At 41.2% G+C, this 24305-nt stretch overlaps 1 protein-coding gene across 1 annotated transcript in view; it reads left to right on the top strand.

Moving 5' to 3' along the window:
* The first annotated feature begins 225 nt into the window (after nt 1-225).
* Nucleotides 226-24305, top strand: part of EEFSEC (eukaryotic elongation factor, selenocysteine-tRNA specific) — a 113279-nt gene continuing 89199 nt past the window's right edge. The window contains exon 1 of the mRNA XM_048957074.1: nt 226-556. Coding sequence (XP_048813031.1) covers nt 271-556 — 286 coding nt within the window. The 5' untranslated portion in view covers nt 226-270. The remainder of the gene's footprint in view (nt 557-24305) is intronic.

Here is a 24305-nt window from a genome sequence, read left to right as displayed (position 1 = left end):
AAAGGAAGGGAGAGAATTACCCAGATCTTGACCTGCTTTTTGCGTTTGACTTCACGATGTCTGGGCAACTGTGAAGCCAGATTTTAGCCCGAGCGGCACCAGTGCGTGGCTGTCCTTGGCCGCAGGGGCTGAGGCCGGCGCAGGCTAAAGGCTGAGGAAGGCTGAAGCTGCAGCTGAAGGCTCGGGCCGGGGCAGCGCGGAACGGTGGCGGCGGGATGCGCGTTGCCGCAGGGGCGCTGTGCGGACGGACCGCCCGGGTGCAGCGCCGCCATGGCCGCCGACTCCGCGCCGCCCCGTGTCCTCAACGTGAACGTGGGAGTACTGGGCCACATCGACAGCGGCAAGACGGCTCTGGCGCGGGCGCTGAGCACCACCAGCTCCACCGCCGCCTTCGACCGGGCGCCGCAGAGCCGGGCGCGGGGCATCACGCTGGACCTGGGCTTCTCCTGCCTGCGCACCGCGCTGCCGCCTCAGCTGGGCCCGGGGCCCGGCGAGCTGCAGTTCACGTTGGTCGACTGCCCGGGGCACGCCTCCCTCATCCGCACCATCATCGGCGGTAAGGGGCTCCCCGCTGGTGCCGCTGAGGGTGGGACTCGGGTCCCCACCGCCCCCGTTGCCCCTTAGATTAACCCTACGCTCGCGGATAAGCGCGACTTCCTTCGGCTCCGCTCTGCTCACTTCTCTGGAATGAAAATTTTCCTGCCTGTGAGACCCCGCCTGCAGTTTGTAAGGGCAGCTGCTGCTTTTCCCCGTGCCGCAGTGCGCTGCGCCCTGTGCTTGGAGCTGTGCTGCACCTGCTGGACGTGCACACGGCGAGCTCTTCTGCTCTGAGCTCTAACACAGGAGCGTTGGAAGCGTTAAGTGGAATTTGCTCCATTTCAGACTTTGTATATGATGTGAGAAGTTGATTCTGGCTTGCTTTAGAGCTCGTTTAAGGCAAGTTCACATTGTTAGATGAAAAATAGGAACTTTTCTGTTTCTTGCCCAAAGCTGGGAGGTGGCTGTGCATGGCTAAGGGCACAGCGGGGATCGTGGCTGCAGGCAATGTGAAGTAGGTACAGGTCGGTCAGCTGAAGTACAGAAACTTCTGAAAAGTCATTTCCCATGCATCTTCAGTGCTGGTGTCTCCTTAGTGTCAGGTATGAGCCTCACAGGTAACTAGCAGTAGGACAAGTAGTAATGAGTGAGTGGCATCTAGATGCCCCGTGGGAGGTTCAGGTGGGCTGGCAGCTGGACTTAGTGATCTTAGTGGTCTTTTCCAATCTTAGTGATTCAGTGATCCTGTGCCCAGAGGTGCAGCAAGAACTGCAGCCACAGGTTGGTCAGTTAAAGTATAAGAAGTTCTGAAAATTTATTTCCCATGCATTTTCTTGCTCGTGTCCCCTTTGTACCAGGGAAGAGGTTGTTCTGCAATGCAGCATGTGTTTATTGGCAGCTGGACTGAGGTTCTAACTTATTCTCTCCTCTTGCTGTATGAACCAACCCTGTCAGAGCAGACGTGTGAGTGGTGTTAGCAGTGATAACATGGTATTGTTTGCATTTCTTTTGGATAGAACAATAAACATTTCACTCATTTCTTGATTTCTGCAGCAGCGTCAGTAATGTGTGCTCTGTGGCTGCAAGGAGTGGCTCAGTGCTGAATTCCAGAGATCTGCGGTCGTCTTTTGTGCTTTACAATCAGTTACCGATCTTAAGTGCTTGTAAGCACCTGATTATCTTCTGATGAACAAAGTGTATTTTGGCAAATGGTAGCTTTTCTTGGATGGACTGACAGAGTGACTGGTAGATGGGCATTCCTTTCTTCAGGAAACAACTGCTCTGAGGGCTAAACTTTCCTTGTGAAGAAGTCTCTGAAAGCTTGGGGAAAAACAGCTTTTGTTATCGCTTGTTTGGGGTGTTGTTTAATACATAGATTATTTTTTTTTAATTGCTTCCTATTAATTGTTTTTATGAAGATGTTAGAGCATTTACTCACTGCTACCCACACTAGTAGAGTAAGTTATTCAATTTATGTCACTGTAATGCTGTGCTGGGAAAGGATGTGGGCTAGACTAGTTGAATGGTGGTTTTCTTCTCAGCAAAAGTGCAGGTAGCAATTCAGACACAAAGCGTGTCAAACTTGTTGGAACTATAGTTCCAATTATAGCAGGTTACATATTCTAGTGAAAATTCTTGATTGTTTGGTTAGTATGACTTAATGCAATTCTATATGTTAAGAAACAGAATGGCAGAGAAAATACAGTATTGTGTGAATACTTGGAGCTAGAAATTTCAGCTGCCTGCTTGGTAGCATGCACATAAATCTTGATATTGGATGCTCCTTTATTTTTTACTACCAGGTTTAAAAAGTGAGACCTTGTTGTTAAAACCTGATCTGTGCTGGTGGGAACACTTGCAATTTTAGTATGTTTTGGTGAAATTCAAACTGAAGTATAGCATGTCCTGTGCAACAGGATACATCCTTCAGTGTTTAAGAATCACTTCAGTATTGCCACCTTGTCTGAAACAGAAAGCCAGGCTGCCCAGATCACGGTACTTTAAAATTTAGTCTGAACAGTTGTGATTAGGAAATGGAAACAGTTTGCTGTTCCATTTTCATTACAACCATGGAGGCTGTGGTGTTTTTTTTTGTTTTGTTTTGTTTTTTTCTTTAATCTACTTTTTCCTTTTATCATAAATTTTCTACATTGAAAGCTTTTAAATAAAATATAAAAACGAAGTGCTTTATCTTCCTGTCCTTATTCTGCACTTCGGATTTTCCACAGCTCTTGAAAATGGTGCTCTTCGCTGTGTCCTGAGATAGCTGTAGATGTGAGTTAGTCTGCAGAAAAATGGGAGATGTGAAGGCTGTGAGGAGCTGGAAGGGTGATGGGAGGGCCCTGTAGCAGCCTTTTCTTCTGTGTTACCCCTCATCCATGTGGCTTTTAATGTTGAAGCTACAAGGGTGAAAATATGCAACCGCGTGCTTGTGTTTGAAACCTTCTTCTCTCTGAAGGCTTTGTAAACTACTTGGCTCCCCATTGATGGCTCCATCCTATGGGATTGCTGAGTAGCTCTGGGTTTATTCATTTTGTCCAATCTACCACCATACAAGCTCAGGAGGTTCCTTCTTGGGAAAAGGAGAAAGCAGTGCTGTCATCTCTGCCCTTCTCTTTTTGTTTTTTGGTTTGCCTGCTCTCCCAGGTTGTGTCCTAGCAGCTCCATCCTCTGTAACTGCCATCTCTTCTATGCACCCAAGATACTTGTAAGGGTTGATTCCTCTGCTGTACAAAGCTGATAAATCCACTCACAGACTCACTGAAACTATTTACTCTTCTTTAACGTATTTTTGTCTCTAGCTCATTCTTGAAGGGCATTTTTATGGCTGAATCTAGTATTGCATTTTGGTCATGCTGCACTAGGTAGCACTTGACCTTGCGAATACTTCTCGCAGTCATTCACAGGATGCTTACATAGAGACAGTACCTTAGGATTCAGGGTGCAGAATATTTGAACAGTAACCAGATGGAATGGAAAATGGAAGTCATATTTCATTCTCTGCGGCTGCATTTTTTTTACAAAGCCTGCCCTTGGAAAAAACAAAACAAAACAACATATCAGATATTAAATCAAAAGTAGGGTTTTTGGGGGGTTTTCTTTTTTCTTTCTCTTTTTTTCTTTCTCTTTGTTTGTTAACCTGCATGCTGGGAATTGGAAGTGCTGCAGACAGTTCTGCCCAAAATGCTCTCTTGTTATCTGAAAGATGATAGTCAAAGGCTGGAATGGAATAAGTGATACTTGACTCACCACATTGTAGTTTTCACTTGTATTTAAGCCATGCTGATTTATTCCTCAACTTCTGTGGGTTTGATGCTGCAGGAAGGTGTACTGTGGATAGCTGCATGGTTTGGACTGTGCCACGTACTTCATTTATTTCTAAATAAATGTTCTTCTGAAGAGCAGGAACACAATGTTTTTTCTGGTAGTTTATATAATTTCAAGGTTGCAGCAGAGGATTATCTTACACATAATAAGCTGTGCAACAAGCAAAATGTTTGTATTTATAGCTGTTGGAAGTCAGTTTGCTTAACAGAAAACAAATCTGAATAACTGAATTTTAATGGTCAATTCGTTGGCTTGTCACAAGTGACGCGAAGCATCTGCATTAGCATTAGTCTTGTGCTTGCCTTCTGCCCTGAAGGACTGACTGCAAAATGCAACGCTGCTTTTTCTATCGGGGCTGTTTTTCCTCTATTGCTATAGAGATCTAAGTGATGTTCTCACAGAATTTCACACTGAAATTAGGTTGTTTCTGTTGCAGTGCTATGGGTTTTGTGTGTGATTTTAAAGCCTCTGTTCTTGTGTTGAATCTCAGCTCTCCAGCATTCCCCGAAGCTGATGTTGCCTTCATCATAGTAAAAGACTTGCTTTAACATTTGTTTGCATCCAGACCCATGCATCCAGAAGAGTCTCAAATGAGTTCAGCAGTAGGGGATGCCTGCAGAGAGGTTACACAAGTTAATCTTCCAGGAGAAATTCAATCCCCATATTTCATTTTAAGACCACTTTGCGTAGCAAAGTAGTTTAACCAGTAGCAGATTTTTTACTTGCTGATGGTTAATTTCATGCCCTACAAAGGGTCAGCACACTAATACAGAAGAACATGATTACTTCACCCCAGCTTCCCCCACACGCACGCAGCGAGGGGATCCTGCACTGTTTGTTTTGGGGGAGCTGTTGTCGGGTGCCCTTTCTGTTTAGTTTTGAGATGGGTTCTCAAAAGAACTTCTACAAAAGAAAGTTATCTTTTTTTTACCCTATGAAGTTCAAAGGACAGAGCAGCCTTAAAGCAGGCTTTAATTGGAAAGCTACTGCTTGACCCTGGTTGTCTAAACCTGTGGGGGGAATTCTGGCGATCTTGTAGTTTTGTAATCCTTATGCCTGGCTGAACCTTTGACCTTTTTACTTTATAACTGGAGCTTCATTGTCACCATTTGTCCCCGCAGTTCCTTTCAAAGAAAACTGCCTCGCAAGTGTCTGTTTCCACTTTGCTGCTGTGTTCTGTTAAGGAAGGGTATTAATTCATACCTGATACATCGGAGGGGCCAAGACTTTTGAACTTGCCCAAGAGCTTGGGGACGGGGAAATGAGCATAGCGAAAGCATGTCTTGCTGATGCAAATGAGTACAATGAAAACAGTCTTGGGAGATCAAGGGAAACGTGGGCTTGCTACCAGCATTCACATTCAGTCAGATGCAGATTATTTGTAAGATTAAGGAAAATACTTTTATAACATTTGTTGTTTTGATGGGTTGGTTGTAAGCTTGTAAGAGGATTTGCAAACTCAGCGTTATTCTTGTGTTGTTGTCCAGAAAATACACTGCCATCAGCATGAACTTTTGCTTGTTGACACCTGTGTGAAGGTGCAGTTCTTTGTTTGCTCACACAGAATGGAAAAGAAAAAAAACAGGGTTTTAAGGTGTGTGCGTGTATGGATGACTATAAATTTGTGTTGAGGACTCTTGCTTTTGATTAATAATGTTGAGTGGAAACTTGTTCTCTGAGGACAGAGTGCTTTGTGTTGTTCAGTGGATGCAGTTGTGGTTGGAAGGGTCAGTGAGGCGATTTGAGGACTGGGCTGCCAACTCAAGCTAAGAGCAATGCAATAAGCAACCTTGTTGAAATTATTAAGCTATTGGTCCCACGTGACGTTTTGTATTCCTGAAGTTTGATGCAGTGGAAATACTTGTGAGTCAAGAGAGTTCAGCGTTTGGAACTATCATTAATGTGAATGGTCTGTTAAGTTTGTTGGATTCGTGGTGCTTATAAACTGCTGACTTTGCGTTAGAAATGCAAATCAACTTTATTTCTGTGAATGAAAAACCTTTCTCTTGAAACTGAAACACTGTTCATTTTTAAACTCGCTTTCAGGAATTTGTTTGGAGCCCAATACTCTGACAAATTAAAGGAGCACTTTCATTGAAATTTCTTAAGATAAAGCTCTTTTATTTTCCTATTATGGAGCTGTGTGTAAAGTAGAGGCAGCCAGTGTAGAAACAGGACTGGCCTACAATGCCCTCCTCCCAACCCCCAAAGCACAACTTCTTCTACAGGATATCACAGTGCACAAGAGGGCAGCATTTGCTTACGATGTAGGATCCTGATGGTAAGTAGGTAGGGTAACAGGTCAGCGTGGATGAAATGACCTTACTTTGAAACTAACCAACATTAAGTAGAAGATCTGAAACTCAACTGGGGCTTTATTTTCCCCTTCCTAAAGAAAATGACCCCTGTGTTTTAAGGAAGGTTAGTCTTACTTCATTTACAACTTGGATAGCATTTTTTAAGCATTAAAATACACAAAGTGTTGTCTTACATTACATGACACAGATGGGACAAAACAACTGGGTTTCATAGAAGTTGAATGTGGGGGGGGGGTGGCTCTCCTCTAGTTGAACTTGTAAAGCAATTGAGAATGTCAGAGCTGTGAAGTTCGGTGCACACAGCTACTTTTTCTTCTCTGTTTTTCCACGTTATTTAGCTCAGTAAAAGCAAGGTGGTTGCACTAAATCTACTTTGAAGTGTCTCTGTGCTGCGTAGGGCTTGTGTGAGATCAGGAGTAGAATCAAATTTCTTTTTGCTTGTGTGTACCAGAATAGTGGTCTACGCATGGGATTTTAATCGGTATCATAACTAATTAGTCTACTTTTCCACTGATCATACATTATTTCTCATTTCTGTTCATAGTGATGTTTTCTGAGTGTGGTGACAGTGAGACTAGCCTACTGTGATATGCTGTGATTTCTGTGTTAATGCTCTCTTCTGCATTTTCGGCTTGGAGCTAACTTCCCTATTATTTACAATAGATTCAATGTGCTTCTAAACTGTGCAGCAACTGTTAAGTAGTAATAAAGGAAAAAGCAGTCTTTCTTTTGACTTACGGGTTGAAAAGGTTAAAAGAAAGCCATCACCTTCTGATCTTAAAAGCTATATTGAGTAATTGCATTCTCTTCTGCTTCACTTTAGAATTCCATAAGAGATGTAGTATTCAGTTGTACTCTGTTTTGAAAAGGTGCATATCTTGTTCTGAAGGTGTGATTTATAGTTTCATTCTCCATCTTAAATATAGACTGTAAATGAGTGGCTTTACAGAAACTTGCTTGAATGTTGAAATTCTTTTCCTAATACAGGACAACTTTCCTACAAAGCTGTTGAGTGGTTTTGCATACAGTTGCTTGTATACAACAAAATTGGGCTAATTCACACTTCAGCGTTTGACACAAAAATTTGACAGCTTCTCAGGAAAACATAATAAGCAAGTCCTGTAATGGTGTTGACTGGTTCTGTTTGATCATTTTCCCTATTGATTTAAAAACAGAATTTCTTTGTTCCATCATGCTGTGTGCTAGCATTCATCAAATAACTACGTGCCTTTCATTTCATTTTCCCCTCATTCTAGCTTGAGTTTCGTGAGCTGTTTGGGACAGCGATCGAGCGTTATTAATCCTTTTTCTGATGTTTTAAAATACAAGCTATTCTCATCAAGTCTTAGAAATACCTGCATAAAACCTATTTCAACTTACTGTAGGATATGAAGCATGTTTGTAATTAGAGTTGCTGTTGTCAACACGAATTTAAAGCAAATTTTTCAAAGCAGCATTTTTGCTGATGATAGATACATTTCCTTGGCTAAATAGTCCAGTTTAGCAATTTACAGCGGTCTACTTATTAAGCCAGTTTGTTGATTAGGTTCTACTGCACTTGTTTTACAGCTTGATTTAGAAGCTGTCTTTAAACTGTAGATGGTAGATACAATTTTAATGATACATTGCTTATGTATAGAACTCACTTTTAACAGTTTAGCTTGACAGAACGGGGAACTTAGCTTCTTTAATATTTTTTTCGCTAGTAGTAACAATATGTGTTCTTGCATGACTGTTGTACTGTTTTTCAAAACCTTTACAAAACCGAAATGCAGATGGAAAAATCTTCTAGCTAAGAAAGCAAACCGAAGCTGCGCACTGAAGTCATTGCTAAAGTCTCTGAATGGAATAAGAAGTTGTTCCTGTGGTGTGGCAGAGAGCTGTTTTCTCTCAGTAACCCCAAGGCTGGCCTAGCAAGCTGAAGAGTGAGGCATATCTTCAGTGGTGGTAACTTCCAGCTGGTTCTTGAATGCATTCTGTTCTTTGGGTCACAGCTCGTAACGCAGAAAAACTGAGCGAGAGCTCCCGCAAAGAAAGAGTTGAACAGCTTGCATGGTAACTGATTGTAAAGATACCATGCGTTCTGTGAGGAAATGTTCTCAGTGCTATCTGTAAAATTCAGATTAAATAGCTGTTCTGAAGTGCTTCCTTTAAACTGCTTGCTTCCAGAAGCGTTGCAGGCTAAGTAAATACCAATAGTTCTTATTTCCCAAGTCCTTATCAGTTATTCTACCAAAATGTTCTTGCTCGGCCTATCTAATCTCTTCAAGTGTACATGAAATGGTTAGTGTTGGTTTCCAATTTGAATTACGATCTCTGTTTCAAACTGAAGCTGATTAATTCTACATTAGATTGTAATTATCAGCATTACCAGCACTAGGGGTGGCTTCAAGTAGCCAATATATATGTGGGATATGACAGCGGAGTAGGAAAGAAAGGAAATAAAGCAGAGTTCAAACAAAACTGAGCTGGCTGTATCCAGCAGTACCTTACGGGTAAAGAATGAATTTTCATTTATTTATTTTTACACTCTTCCATGCTAAGTTTGGATCTTGAGAATTATAGAGTTTGCCCAGGTAAGAAAGCAGGCCCCTCAGCCCAGCCTGGAGAGATGAGATGATTCATTTTGGGTTAATGATTTGCTTGCTTAAAAACCTATTCTCTTTCAGTTCTTGCGTAGAAGGATCATGAATATGTTGTTTAGCTGACTGTAGATCTGCTTTTTCTACAGTGCCATAAAAGTGAATTTAATGCAGTCCCCTGCAGTGCTTTCTTGTCTTCTGTGCCAAAGTTTTCCCTTGCTTTTACTTCTTATTTGGGGTGCAACATGTGGTTGGCATATAATGGCAGTTGGTACTCTCAGATCTTAGTTGATCTTTTGTACTGTGGAATTTTGCCTCCATCTGTAGTGTCATTTCACATTTTTCTTTTATTTCCAGTGTGTACATCGTACAACGGGTGGGCATATTCTGGAAATGATTCCTGTATCTGTAACATTTGAAGTAGTCTTTGGGAACCTGTTGGGCAAGAAAAGCTATAGGAATACTTGATAACTATTGGTAGGACTGTCTGCTTACATTAACCAGGGTCAGCAAGGGAAAATATCTTTTGTTGCAGACGTTTATTCATGCTTAAAACTCCTCTTGTTGTATTAAACACTTCCCTTCCAGCACTACTGCTTCGCAGAAGAAAGTTTCCAAAGTATGCAAAAGCTGCATTTCAGAGAATGAAACAAAATAGTTGTATTTTTCTTTTTTGGGGGATCAAGAGGGAGAAGGAAAATGGTTTCCTTGTATTTAACCGTACTGTTGGATGGAAGACAAAGCTCGGTCTCTCTTGCTGACTAATGTCATCATCGAGGCATTTTTTTTTCTCCCACAGAGCAATTTTGTCTCCATTGAGACCCCCACAGCCATTGGCAAGGCTATGGCCCGAGATTAAATCTCATGCTTGGATGAAATTCTAATGACTGTAATTGTTTCCTCTTTTCAAGTCTGTGGTCCCTTCATCAAAGAGTGGTGCGGAAATTATGCATTTATGTTGTAAAAAGGGAGGTCACGATTACCTGAACCTGTGGTTGACTTTGGGGATTCTGTGTTGTGTTCTGGCAGTGGTTATCCACACTGACATTCTAGTATGTGAAATGATTTAAAGAGTGACTTAGGGTATATACAGAAGGGTACACATGTACACATGGCCCTTTGGCCATCACATCCTGCTGGGCTGCTGCTACCGTGTAGGGTGGGGAGCTGCTCTGGTGTCTTGGTCATAGAAAGCAGTAAGCGTGGCACACGGTGGGTGTCTGAATGATGTACCAGAGCCAATTCCCAGCATGCTACAGCAGTGAGGTGGTGCTGGGTTTGGCTGCCCAGCTGGGGAGTGCTCAGAGCATGCTGGCTCTGTGGCTGTTAGCCTGGGTGCTGGTGATGGTGTCTGGCACTGCGGTAGGGCTGTGATGAAGGGATTTAGAAAGCACTCGGCGTCAGAATCTTTTCCTGATCTCAGTGGGGTAAGGATTGAAAAACATGACAGAGAAATGCCCATTGCAGTGGTGCTGCTCACCTGAACAATCAGCTCTGAGCACCTGGCACTGACACTTGGTCCGGTGTCCGGCAAAGTTACAGCTTGAAATAACAACTCAAGAATGGCTTATCCTCTTTTCTCCTTCCCCGTGTTAAAAAAATGCCTCAAAAGCAGACTTCTGCACCAAAATTGTGTGTACTACATATATATGTGTATATATATGTGAATGCATAAAGAAAAAGCTTGAAACAATTGTTGATTGTATTTATCCTAAAGCGTGACGTACTCAGTATTGCTTAATGTTCAAAAGTGATGAAGTGGGCATCCCTAAGGAAGTTTTTCTTCTCTTGATTTGTCGACTTTGAGGTTATTACCTTATAATAGGAGAGCAACGTGTTCATTTCTTATCCTTTTCACCTGACCAGCAACTGAGATCCTCCTGGTTTTTGTTTTTGGTTTTTTTTTTTCAGGCTTTCTGATGAAGCTGTGATGCTTGGTGATGTTTGTCATTGAGCTCACCCTTTGCTCTGTGCTGTGCATTAGGATTTCCAGCAATGCTGTCTCATTCTGTCCAAAATTGGTATTTCTGCAGAATCTCTTGTGGGAAGAGGTTCACTTCAGTGTTTGTGTCTTTATTCCATCCAAGGGCAATATGAGAAATGCATTTTGGCAAAATTGAGCTGTACCAAACTTTACACAGAGAAAGTATTCTTATGGTTAAAGGCAACGAAAAGTTCTGAACTGAAATTGCCTGATCTGTTTATTTCTTTTTTATTTGATCAGTGGCTGACAATCCCATTTGTACTGAAATTTCTTCTCTGGGTGTTTTCATCACGAAACCGTGTTCACCAATAGGTGTGGAGGGGGGGGGAGCACTGTGTGTTTTTTCATTACAGATCACTAAGTGTGTGCATGTATGTATTTATATATATTTAATATTCTCAAACAGAAGCCCTGATGTTTTTCAACCCAATCCTGACCCAAAAAAAGCACTTTTTTTTTTTTTATAGAATGCTTTATTGAAATTAACGCAGTGGTTGAACACTGTTGCTTTTTATATTCTTTTTCCTTTACATTTTCAAGATTTTTAGTTTTGTCCTGTTAAGAAAACTGTAGGCCTTAGCTAGGAAAACTGTAGACCACATGTAAAGTGATGTCAGGTGTATGGAATCTTTTTCCTGTTTTCTTGCATATAATTGGGTCAACCCGGGGTAAATACGGAATTGGTTATGTGACATTTAAATTAGTTGATCGTATCCCTTCCAAAGCTTTCACATACTGTTTTAAGCGCTTTTGCAATCTCTTATTAAGCATTAAGGTGGTTCTGTGTAGACACAGTGAAAGTAGCCTGGATCAGCTTGGTTAAAATACTGCACTGAGTACAGCTTGTCGTAGGAAGCAGAGCATTGCATAGCATCAGTCCTTGCTGAAATGAGGGATGACTGGGCAGTAGGAAGGTGGCAGACAGCTTTGTACTCAGCCAGCAAAACAGCCCATCAGGAGAGTTTTCCAACATTACTGTAGAAGATAGTTTGCTGCTAAGTAGTAATAGCGATCACTACAAAATATTCTGAGTGCCTGAGCTGTGCTATCTCTACCTCTGTTCCCAAAACATTGAGCTTCAGTCATCGAGGCTGTATTCTTTCTCAGTGCTTTCAGCATTGAATTAAGCAGTGATTAGTACTCTTTCATTATGCGTTAGTTTATCTTAGTGATGCATTGTTGGCTTATTGAATTCGGCTGATGCCTGGCTATTGCAGCAGGTTTTATTTTCTTGCTGTGCCAGAACACTGAAGCTGGCAATAGAGAGGCATTCATAGCCTTGGCTTTGTTTTTAGTGTTAGTCTTACCTGTTTTTTGTAGGAAAGTAGAAGATGTGAGACCTTTCTCCCCTGTGCACCTCCTGGATGTTTGGGAATGAGCCACGCAGCAGGTTGATCTTACAGCTTGGAGTTAGGATGTTTTATTTCTTGATGTTCATAAGCAGGGCAGTTCCACATACGAAGAAAAAGAAATATTTTTTTCCTTAAAAACGGTGAGGAGAGGAGGAATGAGGAGGGGGCAGTGCAGTGGGAAACAGCTGCAGAGCTATTCCTTTACTAATCCCTGCTTTCTGTATAAGAGGAAGAGATGAGAAAAGGACATCTGTACCATTAAAAGCTCACCTTGGTTGTTTTGTCGTGATGGGATAGGAATTAAACTCAAGGGAGCCCTGGTGGTCTGTGATTTCGAATGGCTTTTGGCAGAGGTGCAGGGTTGCTGCTATCTTGCTGCACTTCTGTATATTTCATGTTGTCTGTTTGGATGTTTTTACGTTATTAAATATTCCGTTTGCTTCCAGATCTAGCAGCATGAAAGCTTGACTTCTACTTCAGTGATATCCTGTAGTGGAATAGGCTTCTCTGCCTGCCCAGTGCTGTTGGCAGAAGGAATGGATTGTCTCTGCTGTCTCTTGGTACTGCAAACGTCAAGGATTTCGTTTTGGTGGTAAATCCCATCCTACAGTGTGTGTTCTCTTGGATTTTGATTTCATTCTTTCCTGGGAAAACAGAGTTTTAAATCTGGCTCTTTAGGAGAGGCAGCAAATCTTCTCATTGGAAGTTTAACTAATTTTTCTAAGCTAAAGAGAAGTGTGTTGTTTAAAACATGGTTGCTACCAAATGAATAGCTGTTTAGAAGTTATCCCCCCACACTTGTGGACCTTCAGGTTCTCTTCCCCATGTAATGCCTACCTTTCTTTTTTTTTTTTTTTTTTACATTCCAGAGTTGAAAATAATGTAAAAGTGAGAGAAAAAAAATATCTAAATACCCATTTATGTGATACTTATCTGTTGGTTTTTTTTTTTATTCCCATGCAAACTAGTTATTAAAGACAATTTGACTTTACCGAAATTACTCGCTTTTTTCTCTCTTTATATACTATTTCAACTTCATATTTTTACAGTACAGTGAGGTAGTTTTTTTCTCAAAAGCAGACCAACTGTGGCATTTTAAAGATGATTAATAAAATTAATTTATTGTGAATACTTTCATGAATTCTTCCAACAGTATTTAATTTTGAAATCTACAGTAAATTGTCGGTAGGAATATATTGAATAGATTTCCTTTGTACTTCTTCTGTTATTATGTGGTTCTTCAACAACAGTTGTCTCCATCGTTTATGTGAATGCCAAAGTGATCAGATAACAAATGAAGCATATTTGCTGGAGTCCTCTTACAGTGAAGTTTACATGCTGAGTCCTCCATCCCTTCTATCAATCTAGTTTCTGTTGTTTGATTTGGAATCTGTTGTTTTGAGCACAGAAGACTCGAGTGTGGAACAAGACCTAACGATGTGTGTAGGAGGTAACTGGTAAGAAGCAAAAGCTTCTGAAAGCGGCTTCCTGCAAAGGCTTGTGTCATCTTTGGATATTCTTGATGTGCTTCTGACGCTGGTTTGTACCAAATTATGTTTAGGAGTTGCTTCTCTTGGTCTCCTGAGGAGCTTTATCACAGAGGACAACTTAGCAAGTGTGGAGGATTTAGCTGGACATCAGGCATGGCACTTCCAGCATCTAAGCGGGCTTGGGGTGACTTGGAGCTGGTACTGCTGCTCGGTGAGTTTTGCAGTGACCATTGTTGTGTTGAAGTGTCATTCCTCATTCCATGAGCAATGAACATGTAAATTTACAGGTATGGTGGAAAAATCACTGCTTTGCAGTCGATGCTATTTTCTTGTTTATCTAGCATTCTTAGTCTGTTCATATTTCCATGAAATAAGTTCAGCAGTGCCAGCATTCCTGAGGGGTGATCACATGAGCTGGGCAGAACAGCATGCATTCTGAGCAGACTTTGTTTGCTGGAGGCTTTGCTTCCCACTTCCCTGGGGATGTTTTCAGCCTCTGTTCTAGCTCTAGAATGTAGTTTTGGGAAAGCAGTCCTTAATTAGCAAGTGAAACATAGGAGAGTGAATGTGTGTGGGATGAATTGCTGGGAGGACCTGTCCTGCTTTTTCTTCTGCTGGCTCTTCTTGGTCACAGCTCTGGCCTCAGTGAAAGTTTTCATCCTGATTGGTATTTTACTTAACCAACAGATGTGGCTGCTTACAAACTTCATTTACATGAAGTGCCTGCCCTCCCAACTCACTGATTTTGTTTTATTCAGTTCTAGAGAAAATGCTAAGGAACATGTTCTGAATTATTCTGACATATCTATGATAATCTCAGCATGTTCTGCTTTATATAGGATTGCAATTGGACTATGAAATTACTTTGCAGGGCTGTGTTGAAGCACAGCACCTCTGAAGGTTCTTCAAAATACCTAAAAGAAAACCTTTTCAATTATGAATTTGTGAGATGAAAGGACTTTTTCTGTAAATAGATTTCTGTACATTCACCTTATGAGATGCATGCTTTTCTATGCATAAAAGTTGAAGCAATAAGGAGACCTGCCTGTGTCCAGGATTAAACTGTTTGTAGGGGGCAAGTGGAGCTCAGCCTGTAAGATTTCTAAAGCAGGGATCCCTGTGTGTATCTGTGAGGTGCCATGCACACTTAAGGCTTTGTATAGAAGCAGCAGTTCAGAGCCCACCTGGGCCATTCACACTCGTGCAGCCCTGCAGCCAAAAGGAGACCTTGCAGCACTTGGGTCCAGAGCACTTTGTACTTGGACTGGGTCATTTGCACCAGTAAGTCTTTTAAAATAATTAGGTAGGTCGTTTAAGTAAAATTTCCAGATTATTTGAATTATTATTCAACCAGTGAAAATATGAATATCTTCTTAGGATGCTTATTCTGCTGTCAGTTAAGACATCTTTATGTAGTCATGATGTCTTAGCTTTCCCAGTTAATGAAAGCAGTTTTACCTTTCCTCCTGATGCTGCTGTTGAAAAAAATTAAAGAACTGTTACAGTCTCTTTCTGTGGATGCATGTCATTAAACTTCAGGCCCTTTAATCCAGTATGAATTCAAAACTTGGCAATTATTGTCCGGTTTATTTAGTAGTTAAACTCTTACTGCTTTCCTCCTTTACATCGCCTTCTTCATTGCCGTCGGTTTTTATTAATTATATGAAAAATGTATTAATGTGAAGCAAATAGCACAGCACCTACAGCATCTGGATTGCTTTGAGGAGTTGTCAGTTTGGATAACGTATCTGGCATGAGAGTTTGTTTCATCCTCAAGTACTGGGAAGTGAGATTTACCTGACTGCAGAGCCGTTGGGACTATTCTGAAATGAGCTGTATATCTTGAGCAATCCTACTCAGCAAGATTTTAAATAAAAATAAATGCACTGTCAAAAGCCCTTCCAACGCCCTAGCAGAAAGCATGCAGTAGTTCCATATATCTGATGATGGCTTCCCAGGAGAAGATCCCCTGGTCCAGTGTGGTGTGGCTTGATGCAATGCTGAGCCACGGAGAGCACCTGCGTGTTCCTGATGCAATACCAAACTGCAGTGCATTGCCTGCCGTGGACCGAAGGCCAGAGGAGAGAGTACCGAATGAATCTCCTTTAGAGTTTGATTTTTGAGTCAAATCTATATTCTAAAACAAATAAGTGTTGGAGCGTTTGTGATTGCTGAAAACCTGGTTACAGTGAACTGAGTCTTGAGAGCCACTTTTTCAGTATGGATTTATTTTCCTTCCTTGATCCAGCACTCTAAGAGAGAGATTTCTTCTGTTGGCACTTGGAGGTGGTGAACTTGATTCTTAACGAGATCTGCCCTTCCTTGGGTTTTTTGGCTTTCCTCGCGCGGTGTCTGCCCGTAGCATTCTGTGCCACTGGTGACAAAGGGGCCCTGCAGCCTTGGCACTGTCCCTTGCTGTGAGAGCGTGGGCGACTCGACTTGCTCCTCCAGGCAGTGCTGGGCTTCCCTGGAGAAGCACTCCTTGACCCTTTGTACTTTGCGTACAGTATCCGCCTTGCGGGCGGGCTGCAGCCCGTGTTTGGAATGCGTAGCTAACGCGTTCCACTTGGACCCGCCATTCCATTCCATAATGTTAGCTTTAATTGGCTGTTTTTAAACTTTCATGTACAATTTCGTCGTACACGGTGAATTACCACCCTCTTCGCCTTTTCCGAAGAGCAAGAAACTACAATCCAGGCTGCGCTTCCCCTTGCTGCCTTTTACTGTTGCCCCTGAGGTCCTTCAGAGGCAGCGCTGCTGGGTAGTGCTTCTGTTGGAGGACAGACCTTTTGACTGGTATTCTTCCTCTAAGCTCTCAGACTGTCTTTTAACGTTGTGTTTTTTTGGATGGACTTTTGTAGTTGGAAATGGGATTGTCGCATCTTGTCTAAATATGCATCCCCAATTTAGTATCTGTTGCCTAACTCTGCCTAGCGTGGTTGGATATCCAACGTGTCCTCCAAGTGATACTTTTGTAAAAAAAAATATATATATATTTAATTTGCTTGTTTGTTTCAGGACAGAGTCAGCTATTACCAAGGTTTGTTCTTACTCTGTGTGAATACATTTCTGTGTGCTTCAGAAGTGTCATTATTTCTTGGAAGGGCAGAAAGAAGTCTTTCCTACCATATGGGTTTCCATCTGAGCATCAGCTGCAGGTAGTTTGGAGAAAAAGGAATAGTTTAGTTTTTTGAGGAGCAAAATGTAGCGACTGCATATAAAACCAATCTTGCAGTTGAAGCTCCAAATAGTGATGAGCCTCTTGTTCATACTTGGTTTGAGTAAAGTAAAGTAAAACAAAGCCTGCCTTTATCCTCCATAACAGGCTTACGAGCTCATGTTTCGGCTTTTCCTTTCCCCTCCCTTTCTGCCATGGACTTTTTTTTTTTCCCTTTGCTAAGCAGGCAGTAACTCCCCACAATATCTTTAATCTCAACAAGACGTCCAGCGGCTGATGATGCGCAAGTGTTGCACCACCAGAGGTGGGATGATGGCTGCAGCATTCCACATCAGACGTTTTTGGCTGCAGATCTGTTCTTGTGGCCACTGGTTCCTCCCAGCACAGCATGCGAGCTGCGGGCAGGCGGCTGCCTTCCATTGACTCCTGTTGTGTGCCTCCCCTCGCCTTACTGTGGGCTTCCCCAAAAAGTCATGGCTGGAGTCGTATGGTTTGAGATGAAAGAGCCTGTTGTCTTGTTGAATTATCTGTGTCCTGTCTATATTTAAGCCAAGCTGGCAGGTAAAAAATGAGACAACAGAACAAAAGCTCTGTTATAGTAACATCATAAGGTAGATTTAAGTAAAACTTTGTACTTTATTTAGTTTTAGACCTGTTGTCTGTTGCCCACCTAGCAGCAGAATAGGACTCAGAGGAGCTTCCTGCACAGAAGTCTGTCCAGTGAAATAAGTCATACAATGCGTTTCCCCTAGATGTTATGAATGTCTTTGGGAATGGTATACAATGGAATTTTAAAATGATTTAAATGTACGATCATGGGTCTGGAGGAGCCATCAGGATCTTACATCTTGAGAAGCTAGTTTTTTTGAAACTAATTTTTAAATCCTAAAGCAGGAATGTCTTTATTTTAATACTCTGGTGCAGCACTTGAAGTTACTGGTTGGTTTGGGAGATGCCTGCAGAGCAGGCTGCTTGGGATGCTGTTTGCTCACTAACAGCGCGGCTGCTGGACACTTTTTTGAGATGGGCTCAAGAACTTCTCCTTTACGTCTGAACTCCTTGAGTCCATACAAAAATCTGCTTAGGTCATAACGTTTAGCCACACGGGGTTGCTTTTATTGTGCAAATAAAGTACCAGAAATTGATTTATAATCTAGCAGTGCTTCATGGACATGCCTGTTTGTTAGGTATGTGTTCCTTCCCAGCAGAAAGCCTTCAGAGCCCCTCAGTCCTGTGCTTGGCCGCTGCAGTCAGGTACTCCTACTCAGCATGAAGTTCCCGATATAATTAAGGGAAGTTGGGGTAACGTCTTGATTTCTACCTGAATGCGTCATTAAACATTACAAGAGGGGAAATTAGGGCACGGGGTTGGTGTCTTTTTCTTTTCTTTTTCTTCCTCGCTTTTGGTAAATCTTATTTTTGATGCAAGGGCAGTTCTGTCGCCAGCCAGTCCAGCACGTGTAGACGCTCCCCCCGCCATAAAACAATGAGCACATTCAGGCACAACTCGTGTTTTCAGTTATTAAAAAACGGAGCCGTCTGTCTCTGCCTGTGACTTTAATCTTTAAGCCTTTATTCCCCGTACCCCACCCCCTCTTTCTTTCCCCAACCTTTTGTTTGTGAAGTGCAGGGCTACAGGATACGTGGGCCCGCACTTTCTGAATGTTTTGTACATTCCCTTGGCAGAGACAGATGTTTATAACCCTGATGTTATTTCAGTATTGTGAGGGTGAAGAGAAAACTTTAAAAATGCTTTAAAATTTTTTTCTTTGCCCCTTGCAGCCTTTTTTTTTTTTTTTAAATTTATTTTTTTATTTTTATTTTTTTGGAGGAGGCTTAATAAATTGTATACTTTTTAATTGCTTTTATTAAAAAATATATATATTTTTTTCATTGACCTTGGATGAAAAATGCTTGAGCGTTCCAGTAGCCAACCATAACTCTTCTGTAGGGGCAGTGTGTTTCACACGCTGTTGTGAAACGTATCTCATACTGGGCTGCAGCACAGAATGAGCTCCTTGCTGTGGGGTCCATGACCTCTGCAGTACTTTATTTCTAAGACAGAAATAAGGCAGACTCAAAATACTTGGAGTTTGAATCACGCTAATTTATTTCTAGCTCTGCTTGGAAACCAAATTGTTTTGTTTTGTTTTTAATAGAGGAGTGATTTAGAATCTGCTGAATTCGTGATTTACTTTTGGATTGGTGACTTGCAGAATTGTTCAAGGAGGCTTATTTTTATTAGTCTCGTGGGGACTTTGTAGAGAGATACTCTTGATGTGTAAGAGGTTTAAAATCTGTTTATTCCTGGTGTTTCTGGAACTTCCTAAGGCTGCAGGTGCATGGTAGGATACGTCTTTGGACTGATAGAGAGAATGAGTAGCAAATCTATGGTGGTAGCTTTGCACTTTCCTTGGGGATCTCTGTGCATTTCTCTCAGGCGTTTGGCTTAAAGCCTTGAATGTAAGTGGAGAATAGTTTAACGGGACTATGAATTTCTGGGCTCTTCCTCAAACTCTCAGAGACACAACTTTGATGCCTGTATCTGCTTTCCCACTACATCCAGACTGCTGTTTAAGTGCTGTGCATGTGCATTTACTCATGTAAATGTGCATTCAGGTTGGTGTCTCTAGCTCCAGGTGGTGCACAATAGCAGTTCTTCCTTCATGATTGCTGCCTAGAGCTTCTTGTTGGATTGCTCTTTCAAAGATACCACTTAGGGATGCACATCAGTAGAGCATCCTTTGGCCAGGTGGGTCTTTAAGAAGTGAGAACTTTTTTTTCTGTCACTAATGTTACTATAATCTAATATTAAGTCTTGTAATTAAGATAAGTTAAAAAATTCTAACAGACATTCCAAGATGTTGCAATTCAGTAATACTTGTAAGCAGATGGAGGCAATAGATACTCTTCAGTAATGATTCTCCTGTCCCTAGGGGAAAAAAAAGTTTGGTAATTAACCATAGTACATTCTCTTTATCCTGAGATAACCAAGTGCTTCAGTTGTGTATTGCTTTTGTAAGGATTTCTGTGCTATTTCTTGCATTGAAACACAGGCACAGATGTGATTGAATCCTAGATATGCTAATGCAATTATATAATCTTATAAAAATTCTAAAAGGACTTGAAAAGATGAAGAGCTGATTGAAATATTACTGATACAGAATACTATATACAAAAAAATGTTTAAGTATTGTGCGGATATCTTCTTTTCCACTTTATATAATAATTTATTCACATACCTCTAGAAATATGGGCATTTCCAGAGCTGGAAGTGCTGCAGGGGCACCCACATTGTCTTCTCCCTGCTTTATATTATCAGTGAAGCATCTCATAAGCCTCACATGTAACATTTCTGAAGCTGAGAGTTGTCTGTTCACTTCTGCTTGATGAGAACTGACTCTTCAGAGACAGAGCAGAAGACTGGACGCTGTGTGCAGCCTGGGAGCTGGGGATGGAGCTGTGTCCTTTTCAGGCAGCCTCACGACTGGTAACTGGGATGCCTTATGCCTTTTTCTGCTTTTTAGCTGCTACTTTTTGGTCTAAGAAATGTCTGCAAATACTGCTGGTCTGCCCTCTTGGAAAGAGGGAGCAGAATGATCACACCTTGTTCTTGTGTAGGTTTTTTTCTTTGCACTTTATTTAGCGTACAATATATATTTAGCTTTGCTGGTCAAGTGTATTTATCATTTTAATCTGCCACGTGATTGGCAGTCTTGTAGAGACTATAAGTAAAGCTGGCATGAGTCAATAAAAAGGCTCCTTTTCATCTGGTCTCTTCTCACCTATTTGCTTTTCAGCATTTACCTTAAAGACTTCACGGACTACCAGGAACCATTTATGATCAGCTGTTTAAGGCCCAAGTGTAACGGTCCATTAATTCCCAGAGCAGTCCAGAAACACAGATGGCAAAATACCTCTGAAGAAGACTGAAACCTGATCTAATTGCTCATCAGATTCCAGGAAGGCTTACTAGGATGTTGGGCATGCAGTGCCATCTGAGGAGGTTACAGCAGGGTTTTGGATGTGTCTTGATTTTTTTAATTATTTTTATTTTTATTTTTATTTTTATTTTTTGTCCCCTCCTTTCTTTCCAAATCATAACCATAGTGTTGGTTGATTTACTGTAAGCTTATTATCACACTGTTTCAGAAATGTTCTTTCATGAACTCAACTCTACGCAGCATAGTAGGCACTTGGTTGCAAACCTGTATGGTAGGTGCCATTTTCCTATGTCGTGTGAGGACCCAGAAATCTGACATGACTTTTTCTTGTAGCTCAAATGCCAAATTAAGGGACCAAACCTTTCCATAGTCTATGCAATACAAACACGCAGTGCCAAAAAAAAAGTGGCAATGCAAATGGTAATAACCCAATTGTTTTCTTTTCTTGTGCTTTGTTTTGCTTTCAAGTGTATGAAATAGCCTTTTTTTTTTTTTGTAGCGTATGTCATAGATTGTGCTTCAAGAATGATGAGCAGTATAATGACATTCAGGCTGAAATGTTAGCTAACTTTTGCTTTAGTTTTATGCAATATCCTGAATATTTAACTTCCCAGCTTTATTTGTGTCTGCATTTGCATATGCATATATATGAATGACACTTTAAAAAGTTAATGTTTGCTAACTAATTCACAATTTATGCACTCTCTTTTTCAAGCCAAGAAAGAAATTAATGCGGCTGAAATACCAAGGTGTTGTGTAACTCAGGGAACGTTCACTTTTTTTGTAGCAGTCATCTGTGTCTACTCAGGATGACTGTTGAATGTTTAAGATATGTAGGCATTTTTAACCCCTTCCATAGTTAATGTTTTCAGCCCTAAATTAAGTAGAGGTTCTCTTTGGATTCTGTCCAGTTTGTGCTGTGTTCGTCGATATAGAAATTCAGATCTGTTAACGTGTAGTAATACAGAAGAGGACATTACAGCATATGGAAGAAGGATCAGAGAATCACAGAATGGCCTGGGTTGAAAAGGACCACAGTGATCTTCTTTCAACCCCCTGCTGTGTGCAGGGTCACCAGCCAGCAGCCCAGGCTGCCACATGCAGCCTGGCCTTGAATGCCTGCAGGGATGGGGCATCCACAGCCTCCTTGGGCAACCTGTTCCAATGCCTCACCACCCTCTGATGTCTTCTCTCTTGTTACTATTTACCTCTGTTTTTACGTGTGCTATATACTATTGAGCATTTCTCATTATAAGATGGGAATATTTACTTTCCTATAGAATGTAGAGAGAACATTCTCATTTATGGCAATTTTTCTGGTTTTCTTCAGTCGTTGAAATTTTGAGCAGGAATTGAAATGTCAGACCCTAGTAGTGTTACTCATCACAGTTACTGCATTTTCTTTGGAAACAGGTAAGTGGAAGTTTCGGGGGGTCAAAGCAAGAAAGTCAATGATGGCATAAATGTCTTTTGTTTTAAGCTTCATCACAGTGCCTTTAATAAAGGATGTAAACATAAATGTCTTAAAATCCAACTAGAGATAACTTAAATCTTAGTTGTGCAAATATCAAATCTGCCTTTCTGTTTGGCTGAAGCCACACAGTATCTGGCAGCACTAATTAAAAGACTGGCATTTGCACACTATGTGACTCATTGTGCTCTTTTTAGAGGGATTTTGATTTCCTTTTCTTGCTTAACTTTATATGCTTTTGTCATTGTATGCTGTTATGTGGAATTTTCTTTATAAAAACTTGAACATGAAGTACTTACTGCATTTGTTTTATTTCCTGTTTTTGAGGCCACTTGTCTTCCAGATTCCTTTTTCAGAACATGCTTAGATGTAAGAGTAGCATTGAATATTACATCCCTTGTGCAGTCCACTACTCTACCTTTCTTCACTGCTTCTAAAAGTAAAAACAACTTTACATTGAACATAAATGTGTCAGCAGATTTTAAAAAGGACAGCATTTATTTGCTGTAAATACTTGCATACGGAGTGATGAATGTCATCCAACACTTTTTAGCAACACACTGACTGCTGACTGAGCTTCAGTCAGCAGTCCTAAGCAGCTGGGCCTTTCTTGTCTGCAAGTGTGCATCCTCAGCTACTGTCCTTCCTGTGCTGCTCCTGCTTTAGGTGCAGGTGAGGCACAGGTTGGGTGCTGTTGTCTTCTGGTATGTTGCCTAGGGAAGGAAAAGCATAGGAAATGATTCCGTGCTGCCAAAATTGAGAAGTTGCATAGCAATTTCTTTTATTATGGTAGTGATGTATATCTGGGAGCCTTTAAAGGAAGAACTTTGTGTCTGTGTGTGTGGTGTTTTCTATTTATTTATTTATTTATTTTACAAACTATGTAAAATTTTAATGTGCTTGACAAGTGAATTTATTTAGATCATAATGAGAGCTTCCCATACTTGCCTTGTCTTGGAATTGTCTCTCCCCTGTTATAAACAAAATCTTTTTTACAAAAACCCTTTTTCCCTTAGCACGGAGATAGCAATTCAAGAGATCTTTGCTTTCTGGAAAAGCTCTTTACTGTTTTTTGACCTTGAATGTTTTTCTTCCTTTCCCATCGTAACATAAGGCTGCAGAAGGGGACCACAGCATTTGGGGGTGAGTGTGTGCTGCTGCTCCAAAGCTTCTTGGCCTGGTGCTTTTGAACACCTTAGCAAAAGAAAAAAAAAAAAAAAAAAAAAAAGAGCAAAGATTTCACATTCCATCTTTGTAAGCAGTGCTGCTGGCTGCTCAGGGCGAGCCCTTCCTGTTTTCTGAATGATCTGAGTCCTTGAAAGTAATACATAGATGTCAACAACCCCATGCTAGATTTCTGCCTGTGTCGCAGGATCAGTGGGTGTATCTGTATTCTCAGTTCCCTTTCTGAGCACCTTGATTCCATGCCCAGCCCTCCTGCACTTGCCTGTTGTCAGTTGAATTTGTGTGATCTTGGGAAGTGTGATCCATGTCTCCATGGGCAGCCCAGCATCCACCCCTTCTCCAAAGAGGCTGACAGTAATGTGGGGCTCCTTACTTTCTCTGTGAAGTCTTGCTAAAGGTCTTTAGATGACCTTTTGGGGGTGGTCTTTCAGGTTTATTTTTGCAGCAAAAGTAATCTGTTTAAGCTTACTCATATGGACACTACTGCAGCAACAGGATCTGTATATATCATTAATTATTAGATGACGTTCCTCAGTGTTTCTCATCATAACCTTCATGGAGACATTATCGCTTTTGTGCTTCCTCCACATGGACAACTGAGCTTACTGATGTATTCTAATTATGTTATTTGTCCCTTTGAAGAATGGAGACTTGTCTCTGACATGTTAGACAAAAGGAAGGGTAAAGGCCCACAGGTCCTTTAATGTCTTCAGGGCAGTGTTGCACTCTGGTTTATTTGGCAGATGAAATATAAAGTATATTCTTGTGTGATGTTTTTTTTCTCCAAGAGAATCCTTCTATTCCTCATTAGCAGTTCTCTTTCCCTCACTTACTATTTATATTTGAGTTGAACTTGAGACTACAAGTAAATAACCAAAAGGTTATTTGGCATATCAGAAAAGTTGTTCCTAGGAGCGTGTAGCCATCCTGCTTTCTC

This window comes from Lagopus muta, chromosome 11 (assembly GCF_023343835.1).
Source record: "Lagopus muta isolate bLagMut1 chromosome 11, bLagMut1 primary, whole genome shotgun sequence".
In the NCBI taxonomy this organism is placed as follows: Eukaryota; Metazoa; Chordata; class Aves; order Galliformes; family Phasianidae; genus Lagopus; species Lagopus muta.
This window is presented reverse-complemented; position numbering and strand designations above follow the sequence as displayed.